The sequence below is a fragment of the Trichosurus vulpecula genome, chromosome 1, assembly GCF_011100635.1.
Source record: "Trichosurus vulpecula isolate mTriVul1 chromosome 1, mTriVul1.pri, whole genome shotgun sequence".
In the NCBI taxonomy this organism is placed as follows: domain Eukaryota; kingdom Metazoa; phylum Chordata; class Mammalia; order Diprotodontia; family Phalangeridae; genus Trichosurus; species Trichosurus vulpecula.
The window spans coordinates 458,156,342-458,175,855 of record NC_050573.1 but is presented as its reverse complement, the minus strand read 5'-3'; the positions used below and the strand labels follow the sequence as shown (position 1 = coordinate 458,175,855).

The 19,514-nt window shown below is 35.6% G+C and overlaps 1 protein-coding gene across 1 annotated transcript in view; it reads left to right on the top strand.

Annotated features, from left to right (window-relative positions):
* The window catches only part of TMEM161B (transmembrane protein 161B), a 108,611-nt gene extending 100,855 nt beyond the window's left edge, over positions 1-7,756 (top strand). The window contains exons 10-12 of the mRNA XM_036765751.1: positions 3-177; positions 4,204-4,300; positions 5,975-7,756. Coding sequence (XP_036621646.1) covers positions 3-177; positions 4,204-4,300; positions 5,975-6,252 — 550 coding nt within the window. The 3' untranslated portion in view covers positions 6,253-7,756. The remainder of the gene's footprint in view (positions 1-2; positions 178-4,203; positions 4,301-5,974) is intronic.
* The last annotated feature ends 11,758 nt before the right edge of the window (positions 7,757-19,514 follow it).

The window sequence follows — 19,514 nt, the reverse complement described above, 5'->3', positions numbered from 1 at the left end:
AGGATGACAGAAAGTACTTTTGATACTGTGCGGTTGTGGTTGATCATCCTCCTGTGTGCTCTGAGGTTGGCTCTGATGCGCAGTCACCTGCAAGCATACCTGAACTTAGCCCAGAAGTGTGTGGACCAGATGAAGAAGGAAGCCGGCCGAATAAGTACCGTTGATTTGCAGAAAATGGTAAATATTTTGATGGAACGAGGCAATCTCCTTGTTATCAAGAAAACAGCATTCAGTTAACTTAGTACAACACTAATCCTAGCCCATAGGTTGATTTTCTTTTCAGTATACATAACAGAATTCAGTTCAGCAGGCATTAAATGCCTTCTGTGTGCCCAGTCCTGGCCGAGACACTGGCAATGCAAAGACAAAGGCTGAACGGTCCCTGACCTTAAGGAGCCTGCCTTCTCTCAGGAGAAAACAATAATGTACACAAATTATTAAATTATACACACACTCTCACACACCATGGAAAATACAAAGTCACTTTTGGGGAGGAAGAGACATCTGGAGAGATCAAGAGAGGCCTTCGATTGGGGGGAAGGGGTGGGGTACCACTAAAGAGGAAGTGGAGGGGGGGACTGTATCATTAAATGAGATGAGTAAAGGAAAAAGTGAAGAAAGCACGAACTTCAACAGTCTTCACAGGTGCTAGAGCCTTCACCTCTCAGATTATCTCCCATCTGCTCTGTACCTGTCTTGCGTGTACCCATTTATGTACATACACTTTCCCCCGTGAGAAGATAAGTTTTTTAAAGGGAGGGGTCATTTGTACTTTCTATGAATTTTCAACTCTTATCATAATTCCTGACGCATGGTTGATTGTTGTCCTTCATCTTGAAGAGGACCAAAATAACATTACTCTGTTAGAGTCAAGCTACAATGTGTCCAACTGCGGCCGATCAGACCAATATGAACTCAGAATGCTCTGCCACAGGTCTTGAACAAAATTTGAGGTAGATTCTTTAAGCTTGCTCATCTCACATTTCTTTGGAGCTTCTTCAATTTTGCTTTGGTCATAGAGCATGGCATCATTTCTGTTGAGGGCATGCCATGCTGAGTGGGCCTGTGTCAGTGTCTCCCATGTCACACAATCAGTTCCAAAGTTCTTAAGAAAGACCTTGAGAGTGTCCTTATATTGCTTCTTCCAACCACCATGTGAGCACTTGCACACATGCTGTGTGAATTTTCCATAAAATAGTCTTTACATTTTGCATTGGAACAACATGGCCAACCCATCGTAGCTGCACTCTCTGCTTTAAGAGTTTGAATGCTTGGCAGTTTAGTTGAGAAGGGACCTGAGTGTCTGGTATCTTATCTTGCCACGTGATCTTCAGAATCTTCCCAAGACATTTCAAACGGAAGCAATTAAGTTTCCTTGCTTGGCGCTGGTAGACTGTCCAGGTTTCACAGTCATACAAGAGGTCAGCACAGGGGCTCTGTAGACCTTCAGTTTGGTAATCAGTCTAATACGTCTTCTCTCCCACACTTTCCTTTGGAGCTTCCCAAACACTGAGCTAGCTCTTGCAATGCATGTGTCAACCTCATTATCAATGTGCACATCCTTGGAAAGTACACTGCCAAGGTAAGCAAACTTATCCACAGCATTCAAAACTTCTCCATTTGCTATAACCAGTGGTTCTATATGGCTGGTGTGGTGCTGCCTGATGGAGCACTGTTTTCTTGGTGTTAATTGTTAGGCCAAAATTAGCACAAGCAGCAGAGAATCAATCCATACTTTGTGGCATCTCAGCATCAGAGGCTGCACTGAGTGCACAGTCATCTGCAAACAGAGAATCACTCACCAGCACTCCCTCCGCTTTGGCCTTGGCTTGTAGCCTTTTCAAGTTGAAGACTTTACCATTTGTGTTGACCTTGGTACCTTATTTGTCCTTATTGAAGGCATTTGACAATGTGGCTGAAAATGCTAAAAAGCGTGGGAGCGAGCACACAGTCTTGTTTCATTCCATTGGTGACTGGGAAAGCACAAGGACCTTCATCCATTATGCAGAACCCAGGCAAGCAAGCCGTCATGAAGTTGGCATACAATACTGATGAGCTTCTCCGGGCAACCAAATTTTGACGTAATTTTCCATAAGTCTCCATGACTGACTGTATCAAAGGCCTTGGTCAGATCTGCAAACGTGTACAGACCTCTGTTCTGCTCTTGGCGTTTCTCCTGGAGTTGTCAGGCAGCAGTCACCATATCGACCATTCCTTAGCCCTTTCTGAAGCCACACTGGCTCTCAGGTAGATGGTCATCTTTCAGGGGAAGGATCTGCCTATCAAGGAGGACTCTGGCAAGAATCTTGCCAGCAGTGACCAAGAAAGAGAGCCCTCCTGTGATTGTCAGGACAGTGGAGGCATCCTGGAACTCCTGGGGGATAACTTTTTGCCGTATAGCCCAGAAAAATTTCAGTCAGCTTTTGTATGAGCAATGGACACCAACCCGTCTCCTTCCTTCCCCCTCCCCCTTGTAAATCTCAGCTGGAATAGAATCATCACCAGGTGCTTTGCCACATGAAAGGAGCCTAATGGCATTTAAAGCCTCTTCTTCAGTTGGAGCTTCTGCTAAGGGAGGGACTGACTTCAACCTGAGGTAGACAGTCACTGGCCTCAGCATTGATTGATGATGGTCTGTTGAGAACGCTATGGAAGTGTTCACACAGTAAGTGCTTAGTAAAGTACTTACTGATTGTCAGTTAATTGAGGTGTCATTTGTAAAGGAAATGGAGTAGTCCAAAATGAAGTCTTGAGAAAACCCGACAGCATACAGCAGCATCTCCAAAGTCATCTTGCTGTATCGATTGTAAAACAGGAAGTTAATTCAGAGTCTGATCTCATCTCAAGCATGGGCACTTCACCCAGTTGAAACCACTGTAAAGGTGGGAGCCTCAGAAACAAGCAGTCTCCGAGAATCTCCGTGTTTTACTGTTGTGACAACAGGTTGATGCCATGAGATGGTGCATCTTTTAGGCCAGAACCAGTTCCCAAAAACTCATCTCCACTGAGGACTTTTTCAGTAAATAAGAATGACTTATTGTTTGGTAATCCTTAAAACTAAAGTCATAACTTGATCTGTATGCTAGGTACTAGAAAAATAAAAGGTTTCCGTTGTTATTCCTAGTTCTACCTTCTTTGATTTTAAGTGTCTCAAGATAGAGAGCCTATTAACACTACACAGAATAGGTCTTTATCCAGTCTTTATGGCTTACAGAGTAAGGAATATTTGTTTTTAGGGTTAGAATTTTTTTTCCCTGTTGTGCCCTTACTTGAACACCACAAAAGAAGCATATGATTTATGGTGAGAAACCCAAAAAAGGAAAAATGTGAGTAATCCAGTTTCCATCTCATGGTAGAAACAAGAGTGAGCTACTCTCCATTTTTGAGTTTCATAGTTTTACCACCTACCACCATTAACAGTTATGTGAATCCTGCACCCTTTTTCAAGGTGTTTTTTTTTTCTTTCCTGTAGTCCCATCTTAATCGAAATTTGACCATCAGGAGTACTACTTGCCTAGAGTAAGTTCGCTGGATGGTTCAGTGGGTAGTGTACTGAGTCTAGAGACAAGAAGACTTGAGGTCAACTTCAGCTTCAGACACTGGGGAAGTCACTTAACCTCTGTCTGCCTCAGTTTCCTCATCTGTAGAATGGGGGTAATAACACCTCGCAGGGTTGTTGTGAGCCTCAAATGAGATAATATTTGTAAAACCCTTAGCACAATGCCCGGCACATAGTAGGTGCCATAAAAAATGTTTGTTTGCTCCTCTAGAGTTGAATTTGGTCTTTACAGAATAGTGTTTACCTTCATAGTTTTGCATGGTATTTTTAGTGATTTAAGATACCACTAAATCTGATTTTAAGGATACTCACTTTCCTGAAATATTAACTCTTGGTTTAATTTCCAGTTGTCAAGTACACATATTCCATTAACATGGCCTTTGAGTGATATCAATATAAGGGATTTTTTACCGATTTTCCGTTACGTCCATAAGAAAAACAATGAGTGAGTTTGAAAAAGTATTTAACTTTTTTCACATTTTTATATGCCAATACAAGAATTTGTGATCCTTTTGAACAATAAGATCTTTTTTGAAATGCAATATTGAAGCAATTGTAATATTGTGAAAATTAGTAAGTTGAGTGTGATAGTTGTATTAAGGTTCTCAGCATTTTTAGTCACTCAAGATTTTTGTTGTTTTTAGGTGGCGAGAGTGTTTTATTACCTTTGCGTAATTGCTCTGCAGTACGTGGCACCTCTGGTCATGCTGCTCCACACAACCTTACTTTTGAAAACACTAGGTACGCATGCCTCAGCCATGATTTTTGTATTCTCTCTAGCTATGTTGGATTCATAACACACTGACATGTAAAATATGAAGAGTGAGTGCTCTCAAGCACCCATCTCAAAAAAAAACTTGTATTCTAAAAAGCGGGAATAACTATTATAAAAAAATTTCATCTGCTTGTCTTTAAAAGCTCAAAATCATAAAGTTTTGATTTCATGCCTAACTTATTTTTCTCCATGCTTTGTGTTTATATCTTTAAGAGGATTATCAACCATCTATTAATTTTTCAGTTTTAAATGAGTTCATTGGTCAACCTCTATTACATATTCATCTCAGTTTGTATGTAGCAAGAGGATGGGTCTCTTAAAAACTCATTACTAGAATTAAGTTGCTATTAATGTTTTAAGAAGTTTAACAACATTCTACCAATACTGACTTTCACTATGTAGAATGTTTATTTGAACTAAATTATTAGCTTTATTATCTCTCATTTGTACACTTCATTCTAGAAAATTTCTGATGAGAGGATTAGAATTCAGCACTAAAAAGTGTGAAGTCTCCCTAATGTTGTGCCTCCTTGGCTTGATTCAAGAGTTGCTGATCAGATTGATAACCTTTTATCTAACAGGTTCATCAGGAGGTGTGTTTGGAGAGACCAGAGGAAGCTACAAGTGTTGTGTGAATGGGTTTAATAGATAACCTGGGAAATCTAGAGATATGATACAGAGAAGAGATAGTTGTAAATACAGAACTAAGAGTGTATGATGAAAACTTTCTGAAAGTTATTATTGGCCTCTAGCATTGACATTGCTAGTTATTTCTTTTTTAAAATGTTCTTATGATATTGAGAGTTTATCATACATAGAATAGTGAAGACTTTTAAGAAGACACCTAATCTGTTGTCCACCTTGTGTGTTCTAGCTAAAGCTATGGTTGGTTAATAACCGAAGAGTCATAGTTTTGTGATCAGTCAGCAATACCCTGCTTGAAGTACTTCTTCTGACGCATACTAGCTAATTTACTCTAGCTAAGTCACTTAATGTGCTATGATTTTCCTTTTTGTTGTCTGTGAAATGGGAAGGGCAATGCCTATGGTGCCTGTTTCATAGGGTTGTCATGAAAGCTAAATAAAATAATAAATGCAAGTGGTTTTTTTAAGTCATAAAATACAATAAATGTTAGTAACCATCATTATTATTATTATGGCCATGCCCTTCATTGAGAAAATATTTTTCATTATCTTACCATATTTTAGTTTCCAGAGGATTGTAGGCTCAGAGCTGGAAAAGATCTCAGAGATTCTCTAAGTCCAGTCTTCTCATTTTATAAATGAAGAAATTGAAAAGGTTTCAAGAGTTTAAAGAGGTTAAGTGACTTGCCCCACGCTGATTAGAAATCAATAAAGAAATAGGTCTTTTTTCCGTGTTTTACTTTCAAGGTCAGATTGTATATAGTCTTGTCATTTACTCAGGTTCAATAACCATTTTTATCAAGGGCATGTTACCAGTTGCCCTTTGTTTTAATTTTATGTGCCACATCAAGTAATAATCTGATGGCCTAGTAATTTTTATTGTTCTTAATTGCGAAGTTTGGCTAGAGAATTTTGACATTCATGTCTCACTTCAAAAATCAAGGCTTTTTGAACCTGTTCCCATTCATGTTTCATTTGTTAATTTGGATTTTACAGGTAATCATTCGTGGGGGATTTATTCCGAGTCTAGCTCTGACTCTCTAGTGGAGAACCATCCATTCTCTGGTTCTGTTCACTCTGAAATACCATCTACTGATGAAAAAATGAAGGTAACTGTTACGCAGATAACAATGGCACTGGGCAGCCTAAAGACCATCTTCACTCCTCTGCTCTTCCGAGGACTCTTGTCCTTTCTGACCTGGTGGATTGCTGCTTGCCTCTTTGCCACAAGCCTTTTTGGACTTTTCTATCACCAGTACCTAACTGTGGCATAAACTAATCAGCTAACAAAGACAACAACAGTAAAAGATAGCGAAGGCAACCTAGTTTGGTGTCCATGTGCCTTTGAAGAAAGGGCTGAGGAAAATCAGAAGAAAGCAGAAAGACTGAAGAAAAATACATATCATCCAAGTAGCTTCTTTTTTTTAATTCTTCCTCTGTCTTCTCAGGGTGAATTGATGTTTTAATGTTTAAAATCACAAGTTGGTTTATTACTTTTGTTATGTAAATAGGTGAGTAACTTTTGAATCGTGACAGTAGGACTGTGACTTTTCTTTCTATAGATAAATATATATACACATATCTATGTGTGTATATATGTGGTTATGCATGTGTATGTACATATGTGTGTGTACACACGTATATACATATATATGTACCGATGTAAGAGGGCTATTTAAATGCTTGTGATACCTTGGTTTACAGTAACACCTAACTGTTCTTGAAATTATGTTTATGATTTCAGTCATTGTCTGATGTCTTTTAATGGTACTAAGGTACTGGTAATTTTAATGGTGGCTGTCTAGAGAACAATCTTGAAACTGAGCCATACTTGGGGGGAGACAAGGGAGAAACAAATAAACTTCTGTTGGAACTGTTTTAGTTGCTCTTCCAGATAAGTAACAGCAACTACAACAAATCCAACAGGAAAGAAGAAACAGCTGCTGTATATTACAGCAAAGGAAGCAGTAGCGTATTTTAATTTAATGGAGATGTAAGTGCATATTATCAGCAAGCATTGCTGCCTGAGCATAGCAGGAATTGTTATTTTAAAATGTACATTGTCTTGATCTCTGCAGTTCTTTAAAACAACAACAACAAATGGCCATATGAACAATTGCTTTTAGCAGCTTGCTGCTAAGATTGGATCTCACAAATTTGGATGGGCCTCAATTTCTGCGTTTTTCTATATTATTGGACAAATTTATCTTAAAACACTATAAAAATATTTATCAGCACTGATCAAACTTAAAAATATTTCTTAGTCCTGCTGAATACATATATGTATTGTACATATTATATATTAAGTATATAATATATTGGAGCTATAAAAGATGAACATAGAGAAATCTTATTTTAAGCTGATTGTATATCAGAAAGGTGATTGAATGGAGGTACAAACGTGTTTAGAAGTTTCAGGCTTTTTGAATGAAAATTAAAAGTCATTTTTGAAAGTTCAGCAGAAAGCTGTTGGTTTGTACTGCTTTAGGACACTTTAGTTTCTTAAAAATGTTTGGCACTTCTTAGTTGAACTTCACTCATATATTGTAATCCTTACTCTGTCGTTTGTTATGTTCCTTAGAGTAAAAGCTTCAGAACCCTTTATATTATGACCAATAATAAAAATTTCATTTGAATCTTTATAAATCAAATCTTCCTAAAAGAAATAAATAGGACTTTTAAAAATGTCTTATCCTGTAGTTTCAGAAGCAAGAAATAATCAAATATTTGATAAAGATTTTAATTCAGTTAGGGGTTTTTTTAAATATATATATACAGACATGAACATGATAAATTTTTACATTTAAGACTTAAAATTCAGAGTTAGGAATTTAAAGATTTACATGGCGTGTAACTTAAAGTAATGTGGTTAATTTTTAAAACAATTTTAAAAGGACTTAGGCATCTAAATGAGAGTTGTCACTCCAAACAGCCACCAAAGGCAGATCTATATCTATTGCAACAATGCTGCCAGTGCTCAGATTATTTCTGTGGTTCATCCTTTTGGAATAGTTTTCAGAGCCTGTAGTATATTCTTTTTAATATTCTAGTGGTGTCAAAGTTTTCACCTTTATGAGTGGCTTTGATTTTGGAAATAGCCAAAGGTCTTTTAGAGTTAAGTCTGATGAATAAAGTGCATAATCAACCCTGGGTAGTACTGTTTGGGTCCACAAGAAGATACTGCTAAGTAAGTAGTGATTTATAAAGTGCTCCTGAAACTAGTTCCCACTGGAGAGTTCCAAAATTGTTCCTTGAGGGGTACCAGTATTGGTGACATAAGTGTATAGCCTCTCAAGGTTATGCAGAAGGAACATTTATTTAGATGTGTAACTTCTTACATTTGGTAAAATAGCAGCCCTGTTATTGTATAGTCATGTCTCACATCTGCCTTTCTAAATGTCATTATGGATTTAGGGATAATTCCTTGTATTTGTTGAACTAAACTGCCATATTTATGGTGTGTGTGTGTGTGTGTGTGTGTGTGTGTGTGTGTGTGTGTAAATAAGGAATTGTGTTTGAATAGTTCTGAATTAAGTGGGCATAAGTCAAATTTGTTGTTGCTTTTACAATTTTTAGCTTACCAAAGGCACTAATCTTCAGTGTTTTAAAATCTGTACTATGGAATAAAGTAGAGAAAGAAGATAAGATCTGTTCGTAAATTGAAAGAAACTATATTTCATATAACTTCCTCATTATTTCAGATAGATACCTGTAATTCAAAAAATATACTGGTTTATTTTAAAACCTATTTTGTGTCAAATTTCTAAACCACAAATTTTGCACAATGTGCAAATTACTTCAAGTGATAGATATCTCTTCAGTTCTAAAATAATTTCTTGAGGAAGAGTTTTTTGAGAATAGATTAAGGATAATGATTGCTAACTAGAAAGTTTTCAAGGGCTTGTAGCAAGCAATATAGCTTTATGGCTGCAAACATGTATGTGTGTGTGTTTGTGTCTTCAAAGAAGCTTGGTACTTCAGAGTTAACCAAATTTTTATTTCTGGAACATTGGTTGTTTGATTATTTCAAAACTTAAACGCTAGAGATAATGCAAACTGTTAGATTATTCAGAATTTCCTGATTTTCTTTGCCTTTTTTTTTAACCTCTACCAGACTTTTTTTCTCACTGTTACATACTGAGTGGGGAAATTATTTTTTAGGTTATTCAATTATGTGTCCCATATTGCATAGAAACATTTAAAATCCTGCATTGTAAGACTTAATGAAATTTTCCCCACAGTTATCCCCCAAAATTGCAACAAATACATGACAGATGTCCATATTAATGGAAAATTATTCATTTTTGATATAAATCAACAATAAATGATTAGCAGCATTTCTCCTTGAGTTATCAGGAAAAATTGATGAATGAAATTGATAGGTCCAGGGAAAAGGAAATAGTATTCATTATGTATGATGCTGTAATTATAATAGAAAAGATTATATTTTGTTCTTGTAAATGAAAGGTTAAAATCTCTACTTCTAAATATAGAATTTTAACGTTTTCTGAAATCATCCAGGCTCAATCTGGTAGACTTTCTGATACCATCTCATAATTGAAGATTTTTTTGTTATGGTTTGTAGCTCTGCTCAGCAAGGTAAAACTTAAGTGATTTTTGAATGTGGATCTTCCAGTGTCTTCATGGAGCTTTAGTGGGCTTAAAGAGTCAGATCCAACCGTAGTTATGATCCCAGTGCTTGAACTCAGCCTCAAATAGTCACACAATTGCAGCTTCTTACTCCCACTCATCTCATTATATCTGTACCCTGGCTTTATAACTGAGCTAGTCATACACCTGGAGAATGGTGATGTGGACACTGAACATGGTCACAAAGCTAGTATCAGTCTTTTACTCCTTTTCTTTAAAGAAATCAGTGGTTTCCCTTTATTCTTGCCTGTTTCTGCCCTTTAACAAAAAGGATAGAAGTAGTTTTTGTATTTTGATTTGATTCAGCTGTTGTTCTCCTTACTGCAAAAGACTTTTAAGTTGGGTAGACCAGAGAGAGAGAGGGAGGGAGAGAGCACTCAGAAAGTAAGAGATTATGTATGCTCTGTGTGACCTTCCTTGGGCAAGATGTTGAATCTTTTGGCCTCAATTCCCTGATGTGCAGACTAAGGAGAGTGGACTAAATTATCTCTAAGGTCCCTTCTGGAGTGCTCTAACACTCCAAACTTGATATGAGTTTATCTGGTTTGATATTAACTTGAAAGAATATATACATATAATAATACTTTATATTTGGAGATGGCTGTTGACCATACTTCTTAATGAACATTTATTGAGTACTAATTGAAAAAAATGATATCCCAAACTTCTTATAGTCAGAAGTACTTTTTACCAAAAATAACTTGCAGTTTGCCGTCTGTATTAAGCACGTAGTCATAGGATTTAGTTGATAGTGAAAGAAGTGGCTAATACAGAAGACAGTAGACATGCATATTCTCCCCTAGAGCATCCCCTTACCTCAGAAAAGGCAGGATATCTTAAAATAACAAAGATATAACAAATTTAACATCTGGAGTACATTTTCACTGAATCCATTTCAGTTTAATTCAACTGACATTAAGCACCTATTAAGTGCACTGTGATAAGCAGTAGGGATAAAAAAGATAGAATCAAAATATGCCCACCCTCATGGGGCTTACTTACATTCTTCTGGGGGTTACCACAGGGACACCAATTTGTGTTTATATCCTCTGAACCTAGTTTGGCACTTTGAACTTAATAAGCTCTTAACAAATGTTGATTGATTGATTGATTAAAATAAGGTAATTGGAGGGGGGGAGAGGTAGCACTTTGTACTGGGTTGATTAGGAAAAGCTTTATGGATGAGGTAGTATCTGACTTGAGCTTTGTGGAAAGCTGAGAATTGATTATTAGAGACCTGTCATATGCTGTTCAGGTTAATTGAAATCCTATTTAATCTTTTGTTATGCATATTTGGGTTGCATATTTGCCACCTTGTAACTTGACTTTGGGAAAAACAAACCCTACATCTCTTTTTCTTCATCTGCAAGATAATCTCTTATCAGACAAATTAGCATGTATGTACCTTTTAGAAAGGAATCTATTCCAACAAGAAAGTCTGAGACTGGACAGCCTCTATGCCATGTTTATTTCCCAAATTCATTCAATCCAGCAAACATTGAACACTGTGTTCTAGGTGTTAAGGATGTAAATTTGAAAAAATAATCAACTCGTGCTGTCTAGGAACTTACATTCTACTGGGGGATTCATGGTTGTTGAGAAGATTTTTCGGTTAAAGAAGTAGAGGATTTGAAATTAGAAAATTTTCCCTAAGTTAAAATGGTTCAAATGACAGTAAACACCCTGGTGTGGGAGTCTAGGGAAATCAATGTGAGGGAGTTAATTTTCCTTTTTCTCTAGCATTAACAAAATCCTGATATATTGTATGCCATTCATGAATTTTATTGAAGGGGGGGAGTAGCCTTAATTTTTTTTTTTACTTTAAAAGTATAATACTTTTTTGATAGTCATAGGAGAAGAAATTAATATTACTACTTTCCCATATCACCATGGTTTTGCTATCTCTAGTTACCTACTTCAGCAAGTAGCTGCTGATGCCGTTAGATATCTTCTCCAGTCACTGCGTCATACCAATGAAACAATCTTCTCCCCCCCGCCCCCCATTCCTCAGTTTTTAATGTGAAACACAATGGTTAGTGTTTTCTTGTCAGAATCCTTAGTAGCAACAAGTCAAAGAGAGCACAAACTGGCAAATCTGATTCTAAAATTTCCTTTACCTCCTCCAGAAACTTCCTCATGCTCCCAGTTGCCTGCTAGTAGGGAGACAGGTTTTCAGGGAAGTAATTAGAAGAGGCAGGGGTGGGAAACCTGCAGCCTTGAGGCCAACTGGCTTCAGTCAAGGGGCCACACTTGAGGACCTAGAGTACAGCTTGTGGCCTCCAGGCCACAGGTTCCCCACCCCTGGGCTATATTAGTTGGTGGAGGAACCTAGACTCCTTATTTTCTTGTGAGCCTTGGAGAGCCCGATATGGATGCCAAGGGAAGTAGTAACTTCAGTTTTTTCATCAACAAGTCAGAACCTATCAGCTTATTCACCCTTAAGTATGTACCATCTCTATCAATCAAAAGAAACTACAAAAAGTATTCAGTGTACTACAATCTGTATATTCTTTTCCTTCTTTCTGGGTTTAGGTTAAGAAAACATAATGAGCCATATGTATGTGTAGCTAATTATTTTCAGGGTATAAATTGTGGTTCTTGAAAAGTATGTTAACTCTATCTGGATAGTAGAATTTAAGTTAGTAATAGTACCCAAATGGCCTGAAACTTAATTCACCACTCCAACTATATAGATTACATTATGAAATTTCTTATTCACCTTTGGAATATGAACTGATGTTTATTGAAATTCATATTAACTCCAACTGATGATATAAGGTCAAATTATTAGAATCCAAAAGTTATTTCAATGATGCATATACCATCATTATTTATGTCTTGTCCATAGGATGAATGTATCTGTTCTGTGTGTTATCTATGCAACAGTGGCAAATCAAATGGATGGTTAAAATTATCAGTTAAATTTCCAGAGGCTGTTTTAGTGGCATATAGAAAGTGGAGCCCATATATCTGGTACCTAGGCATTTGCCACATCTGTTTTGCTATGTGCTAGCAAACTTGAGCTATTAAGTCTTGTAACCCACCGAAGAATTCTACAAAGTTTGAGATACGAAGGTAACATAATATGTTAGAACTGCCCAGAGTTCATACACATTCATTGGAATACATTGCTTAATTTAAATTCAATTCAGCAAATTTGAAGCACTTGTTACATGCAAGAATTTATTTCCTTGCATCAAAAATGATTTTTAAAAAAGTCTTTTCCCAAAAATATGAGGATGGGGAGAAAATAAGTCCTTTTAAGCTATGCGTAAAGAACAGTGGGGCTGATAATTACCATTTTATCTAAAAATAACTAGTAGTATACAGTACCAACTCCCTTAGAAGCAAAGAAAATGATTCAATATTATGGCAAATGTTTTTCAGGATGTGTATTTTTGTTATAAAATAGATAAATGAAAGTATCATTTAAGTCTCAGTCATTTAAATTTTTTAAGGCTTTAAGTTTGAAAATAGCATATCATGGCATGATATTCTATATGCACTGCTAAGGATATTGGGAATAAACAGAAATGTATAGGCAGGAAGATTGTTTTCTTTAAGAAGGTTCTTCTTAACTGACTTTGTTCCCCTCTACTTTCATTCTTAAATGTCAATGTTTTGTGATTTGTGTTTTTTACAGTAAAACAGGATTTATAATTCTTTTCTATGAAGAAAACAAATGTGACTTTTTATTAAAAATTGCCAAAACACAGAAAATCAAACTAGTTTGACTTACTTTTTTAAAATAATTGAGATACTGAGAGTAAAATCAGTAATGGTTATATGTATTTGCACTTATTCTTTAAATATTGGTTGTTACATTTCTTTCCTCTTCTGTAACAGGTGGTTGCATTTTTAAAGATCTCCTGAATCTCAATTAGAGGAAATGAAGTTTGCAATTTTCTATCTTTAGGGGAATATAAATATCAGTTTTAAAATTCATCCAGCTTTTATTATTATTTAGAATATTCTTTAGTTTCACAAGGAAAGAGAAATGCCTCATGTCTTCTAAGTTGTCTCACCGTAGAATGTCGCTCTATTCTACTTAGAATAAACATGTTTAGCTCTATCAAGGAAAAAAGCCTTTTCTACTTCCTTTTTTAAGCAACAAACTTTGTACTGGAACAACTGTTTTGATTGTCTATATAGGCACGCTACACTTCTTTAACATATCCTTTATAAAGTTTGTTGTTAACAGTATTCTTAGAGAATTGCAAACCATGCTCTGAATTAATTTTTACCGTTCTTTATAACATGTACCTTTTCTGTAGCTGATTTTTATAGGATTCGGAACTCTGGGTATTCAATTTTATATGCATACTTGTAAGTGAGGATAAATTCAGAAGATGTAAATATCATTTTTCACCAGTCATATGCCTCATATGAATGCCTCCTGGTGTTTATAAGATCATACTATATCTTAACGTTTTATCTCATACTTTGAAAGTATGTCTTTATTAATAAACTATAAATCATAGAATTTTCCATCAGAGACAGGAATCTTTAAAGTACCAAATTACTTTAGAATTCACAAAAAATTGCTTTAAAATGCTTACATTTTTGTATAAACTAAGCATTTAGATTTATAGTTACATTTCAGTAGTTTTAGGACTACTACTGGGTACTTTAAATTAATGTTGAATTTGTAATACATTATCTATGAATTCAAGCAACTAACAGGAGGAAAATGAATAATTATTCTCTTCAATGACATCTAAAAATGCCATATATTTCCATACAATCAATGGGAGGAGGGGGTGTTTGAAGATTCTATCTTGTTCCTAAAGCTGTTGACGTTATTGGTTATCATCAGTGGTACTTGCCAAGAAATACCTATCTATGCTAGTTACTGCATTACAGTAGCCCACGGTTTGTCGAGATTCATATTTGTCACAAAGGAAAAAGGCAATTTTTAGGGCATCATTTTAAAACAAAAAGTATTGTAAATAGTGCAAATTTAAAAAATACCATCTCCAGAGTAAACCGTAAAAGTGTTATGGTGCTTCAACATTTAAAAACTCCCAATTTTGCTTCACAGGGGACCAAAATTAAAAAAAAATCTTCAAACTTTTAGGCATGGCAAAAAACAGAAGCCATTTTCTCTGTATTATATTCCATAGGATTTTAGAATCAAAACATATTTCACAAATAGAAGCCTCATGTTTGCCCATGTTATTTAACATAAATTTTGTTGGGACAATACAAGCAAAACTTTATTAATAATCTGCCATTGACAGTATATTCTCACTGTCCAGAGAAAATAACATTTTTAAAGTTGTTTTGTTTGCTGTTGTGACTCATCCACTCCAAAAATGTCTTTTCCTTCACTCTCATATTTGTCAGAGAGATGACTGAGAAAAGGGGAAAACGTATGATTTTGTAACCTGTTCTATTGAAACAACTGTCTACAGCAACATTTTTGGATGAAATTTATAGCATTAGCTTTTGAATTAAAGACAGATAGTTTGGGTTTACTTACATGGTAGAAGAATTATTCTAAGGTCATTGCTGGCCTTTACTTTTGGTCAGATTGATTGGTAGAGTCTGACATTGTGAACGAGTCAGAACGATGGACTTTTACAATTTGCAGCAAGCATACCATCTTGTAAGTAAATTGCCAGTTGGTTTGAGTGAAAGTCATTAAAACTTGGATATTCATACTGTTAATGCCAACGTGGGTGTAGAGAGCATCACGGACAGAATACAGTGGATTGAAATGAGAATAATAATTGTAAGGTGGTTTTTTTATATATTTTTATGTGTAAGTCATATGACAATAGACTGTTGAATTTGGAAGTTTTATTTTTTTAAGAACTAGAATTTTTGGTATTTAAAAATATTTACTATACACAGTGATTCAACAGAAAAAGTATGGCTCATAATTGTACATGGATAATTCAAAGATATGACCATTTTGCATGTAAAGAATTAAATATATGTGTAAACTGTATATTTGAATTAAAATAATAAGAGTATGCACCAAAGGAAACACTCCTTATAAAGAAGCCTTATAGTGTCTTGTGCTTTTCAAGCTAAAATGAAATGTCATTAGTATTTAGTGTATTAATGTAATGATGGGGCAGGGGAAATGTATCCCTACACAGCTACTGTATACCCCTTTTGTTATTTTCTTGCACCATGTGTAGGAAGGTGCATTGTCTTTATTGCTGCTAATGTTTTATTTAAGAGATTTTTTAAAAGCTTTTTATCCTCTTACTTGATAGATATTTGCATGTCATTTTAAAAAAAACCTAATGATGTTGAGACTGATGAATAATTTGCTGATTTAAACTTTTTAAAACGATATTTTGCCAAGTAAGGTAAAACTGTGATATTTTATTGAAAATATGATTTGTGATTTTGGTGTTGTTTTTTCCCTAATACTCCCATTAATTTATTTGAAAATTTATTTTTTTTCCCTTTAGGAAAATTCTTAAGCACAAGTTAAATATTGATTTAAAAAAAAGTTTTAAAGGGAAAATACTTGTCTTCAAAATGACTATAAATAATCATATGATTTGAAAGGATCATGTGTAGATACTGTGAAATGCAGTCAGATGCAGAGAAAGATTATTATAAAGTGTCTATAGTTTCAAAAGAAAAGAAATACTTTTCCACCATCAGTTTGTGTATTTTTCCTTTCCATCACTGTAATAATATAGACTTTGTTGTTTCTGTTCCTTTACCCTTGCATGTGGTATATTCCATTAAATTGTTTTTACATAGTGCTGCCTGAGTCAGAAATACAGCAACTTTGAAACCAAAGATCAATAAAAGTATTCCCCCCCAATGTATTGATTGTTGTATATCTTGTCTGTTTAAATAATTTTTAAATTGTTACTTCTTGGCTTTACAAATCAAGAGCAACACGTGAGTAACTTCAAAACACGTTTCCCTATTCCTTAAGGATTAGGTATTGACCTGGTAGGTTGTTGTCCTTTGTTCTCAAAGGGGACCAAAATGCCATCACTATGCTAAAGTCAAGTTACAGCTTGACTGACTGTGGCTGATCAGACCAATACAAGCTCGGAATGTTCTACCACAGGTTGGGCACAAATAGTCCGTGTAAACATTTAGGGTGCATTCTTTAAATTTGCACATCTTACATTTGTTTTGAGAGGTATTGACCTGGGATATTGGTCAAGCTGCCATGATATATGCTGTGTTTCAAAGCTTTGTGCTGTTAAATTTTTTCACCTAACACTGAAGACTTCAGAAGATACCTTTTGATTAGACAGAAGATAGTTCTTTTGATTACATGTATATAGCATTTCAGATACTGTAGTTTTTGGACTTCAGCACACATATATAATTACCTTCCACAAAGTAATTGTTATATAGTGCTTGCCACAACAAAATATGTTTTTCTTTGATGTTTAATAATCCTGAGAATTAAGGGGTTTATGTATGATTCTATGCACATTTCATGGCAGTGGTCTCATCAATATTCTTCAGAATTGAAAGAAGCTTTGATATGCTGTTAAAGTTAATTCCCTGGGTCATATTATCCCAGAGAGCACTGAAGCATTTTCTCAAGGCTTGTAAAGGTAGTCTTTACTTTAGCAGCAGGAGAATTGAACTGTGTCTCAACTCTTTAACTCATATTTAGGTTTCTGAAATAGAAAGTAACTAATGAACTCACCTTCAAAACATGGAACTTAGGCATCCAGAGAAAATGCACTTTTATACATACACATACAGATACTGAAACTAAGGAATAAATAGCATGAATATTTTGGTTTTAGAGTGGAGTAACTTTTCATGAGAGCATGAGTGTTAGAAATTACATTCTACTTAGTAAGACACTGACTCCTAATTCTACCCACAGGTTTCATTGTTTGGATTTTTGTTGAACCCCTGGATATGTAATTGCAATGATGAATAAAAATACTGCTTCATCATTACTCAACTGTTAAAGATTTATTAGCATTTTACAATAGATGTGTACGATACAACCCTCAAAAGGTCTGGAAGAAAAAAAAGTAAATGTTCAAAGTAATTGCAAATAAATTTTAAATGTTATCCAACTAAATGCATTTTAAGAGGAAATGGGTGTGCTTTTTATCTGAATGTTGTGAGAATTCATATACTCAATGATATTCATCTGTAGTAATGGTATTTGTGAGGATGCTTTCCATTGATATGCATTGTTAGAAGCTTCATAATCAGGAGTAAAAACCATGTAGGAGGCATGTCAGTCTTTCAGAGTTCTTGTCAAATGGGCCAATAAACAAATGGACATTTTAAGTGGGTTAGAGTTGGCAGAGGTGAGAGACAAGAGGCCTGTTGACAGGCCTTTTCTATAACAGGATGAACACTGTCCTAAAAGAAGTGATGAAAAGTTCCAAAAGAAAATACTTTGGTGTCAGTGAGTTAACTCACGGATTAATCTTGGATTCTTCAGAGTTTCAAGGGAACAAGATGAATTAAAAGTCATTGTACACTTGAAAGGATGGCTGGGCGGGGGCCTGGGAGGGTCACCACTATGGTGGTGTATAGAAAGGGAAGTGCAGAAAGGGAAGATAATTGTAAGGAGACAAATACTTTACAATTTTGCCTATCTGCCATGTTTTCTCTCCAGCTAAGTGGGAACAAGTGAAAACTACACACTACCATTTTATCTGGTGATTACAAAGTCATTTCCACTTACCATGATTTATGAAGAACTGCTTGCTGGTTTGTTTATTTGTTTCCCTCACATCGTTGACTTTGTTTCATTCTTGGGGGCTTCTTTATGTATTAGTGAGAAGTGGATGGGTAAATAGGGTACTGGATTAGGAGTCAGAAACTCCTAAGCCCCTCTCTACTGTCGTCTACCTGTGCAACCATGGGTAAGTCACTTAACATCTCTGAGTTATTTTCCTCCTCTCTAAAATGAGGGAGGCTAAACTAAGTGATCTCCTAGGGCCCTTCTTGTTCTAATATGTTTGAGGAACAGAAAGGCCAACTTGGCTGGATGACAGAGTATGGGTAGAGAAGTACTGTGTTGACACTAGGAAGATAGGTTGGGGTCTACATGAGTTGTGTGGTTCTTTAAAGGGTACTTTATATTTTGTCCTATAGATAACCCAGACAAACTGGAAGTTCCTGGAGTTGATTGACTAAGGAAGTGACACAGATCTGTCTGTATTTTTTAAAATTTTAAATTAATTTTTATTCTTATTCTGAACTTAAAACACCAAGAAAAAAAGTATTTTCATATACTACATTTTGCCTCATAGTTGTAGCATCCTACTTTTTCAGTCCAAAAATTCATAACCTTCATTGGTAACTGTCACATGGTATAATTCTGTTCATCATGCCACTTAAAAGGTAAACGGAGCAGCAATGTATTCACCACTTGCACATGGATACACATTTATCTCTCCCACGTTGGGAGCAGTGAGCCCTAAGATTCTCAGTGCAAACACATCGTCAGTATATTTCCAAAAGCCAACTTGTGTGGTTTGTTTAGATGGATGCAGAACTAATGGTATTGTCACTCAACCCAATGAAGAGCCTTAGGCTCAAAGGGAGCGGGCAGGCAGGCAAAGCCATCATGAGTAAGTCACATGATACGGTAAGACTTGCATCTTCCCAATTTTAATGTATATTCATGAGTATTCTGTGCATCCTAATCTTGCACCAAAGACAGTTTAGTAATAAATGATTTTTTAGTAATACTGGCACAATTTTTTAAAGCTTCACATAATGGTCGCGACCTACTTTTTTGCAAAAAATTTGGCATGAAATCTGCATCAATTATGCAGTGGAATGCGGTATGCAGCAGAAAACAGAAGTATCTATATGAAACCATGAATTTCCATAGTGCTTTCTTAAAATAAAAAACCTGGTAACAAACTCTACATGTAACTAATTCCCTGCTTGTCTAGGCTTCCTTCTG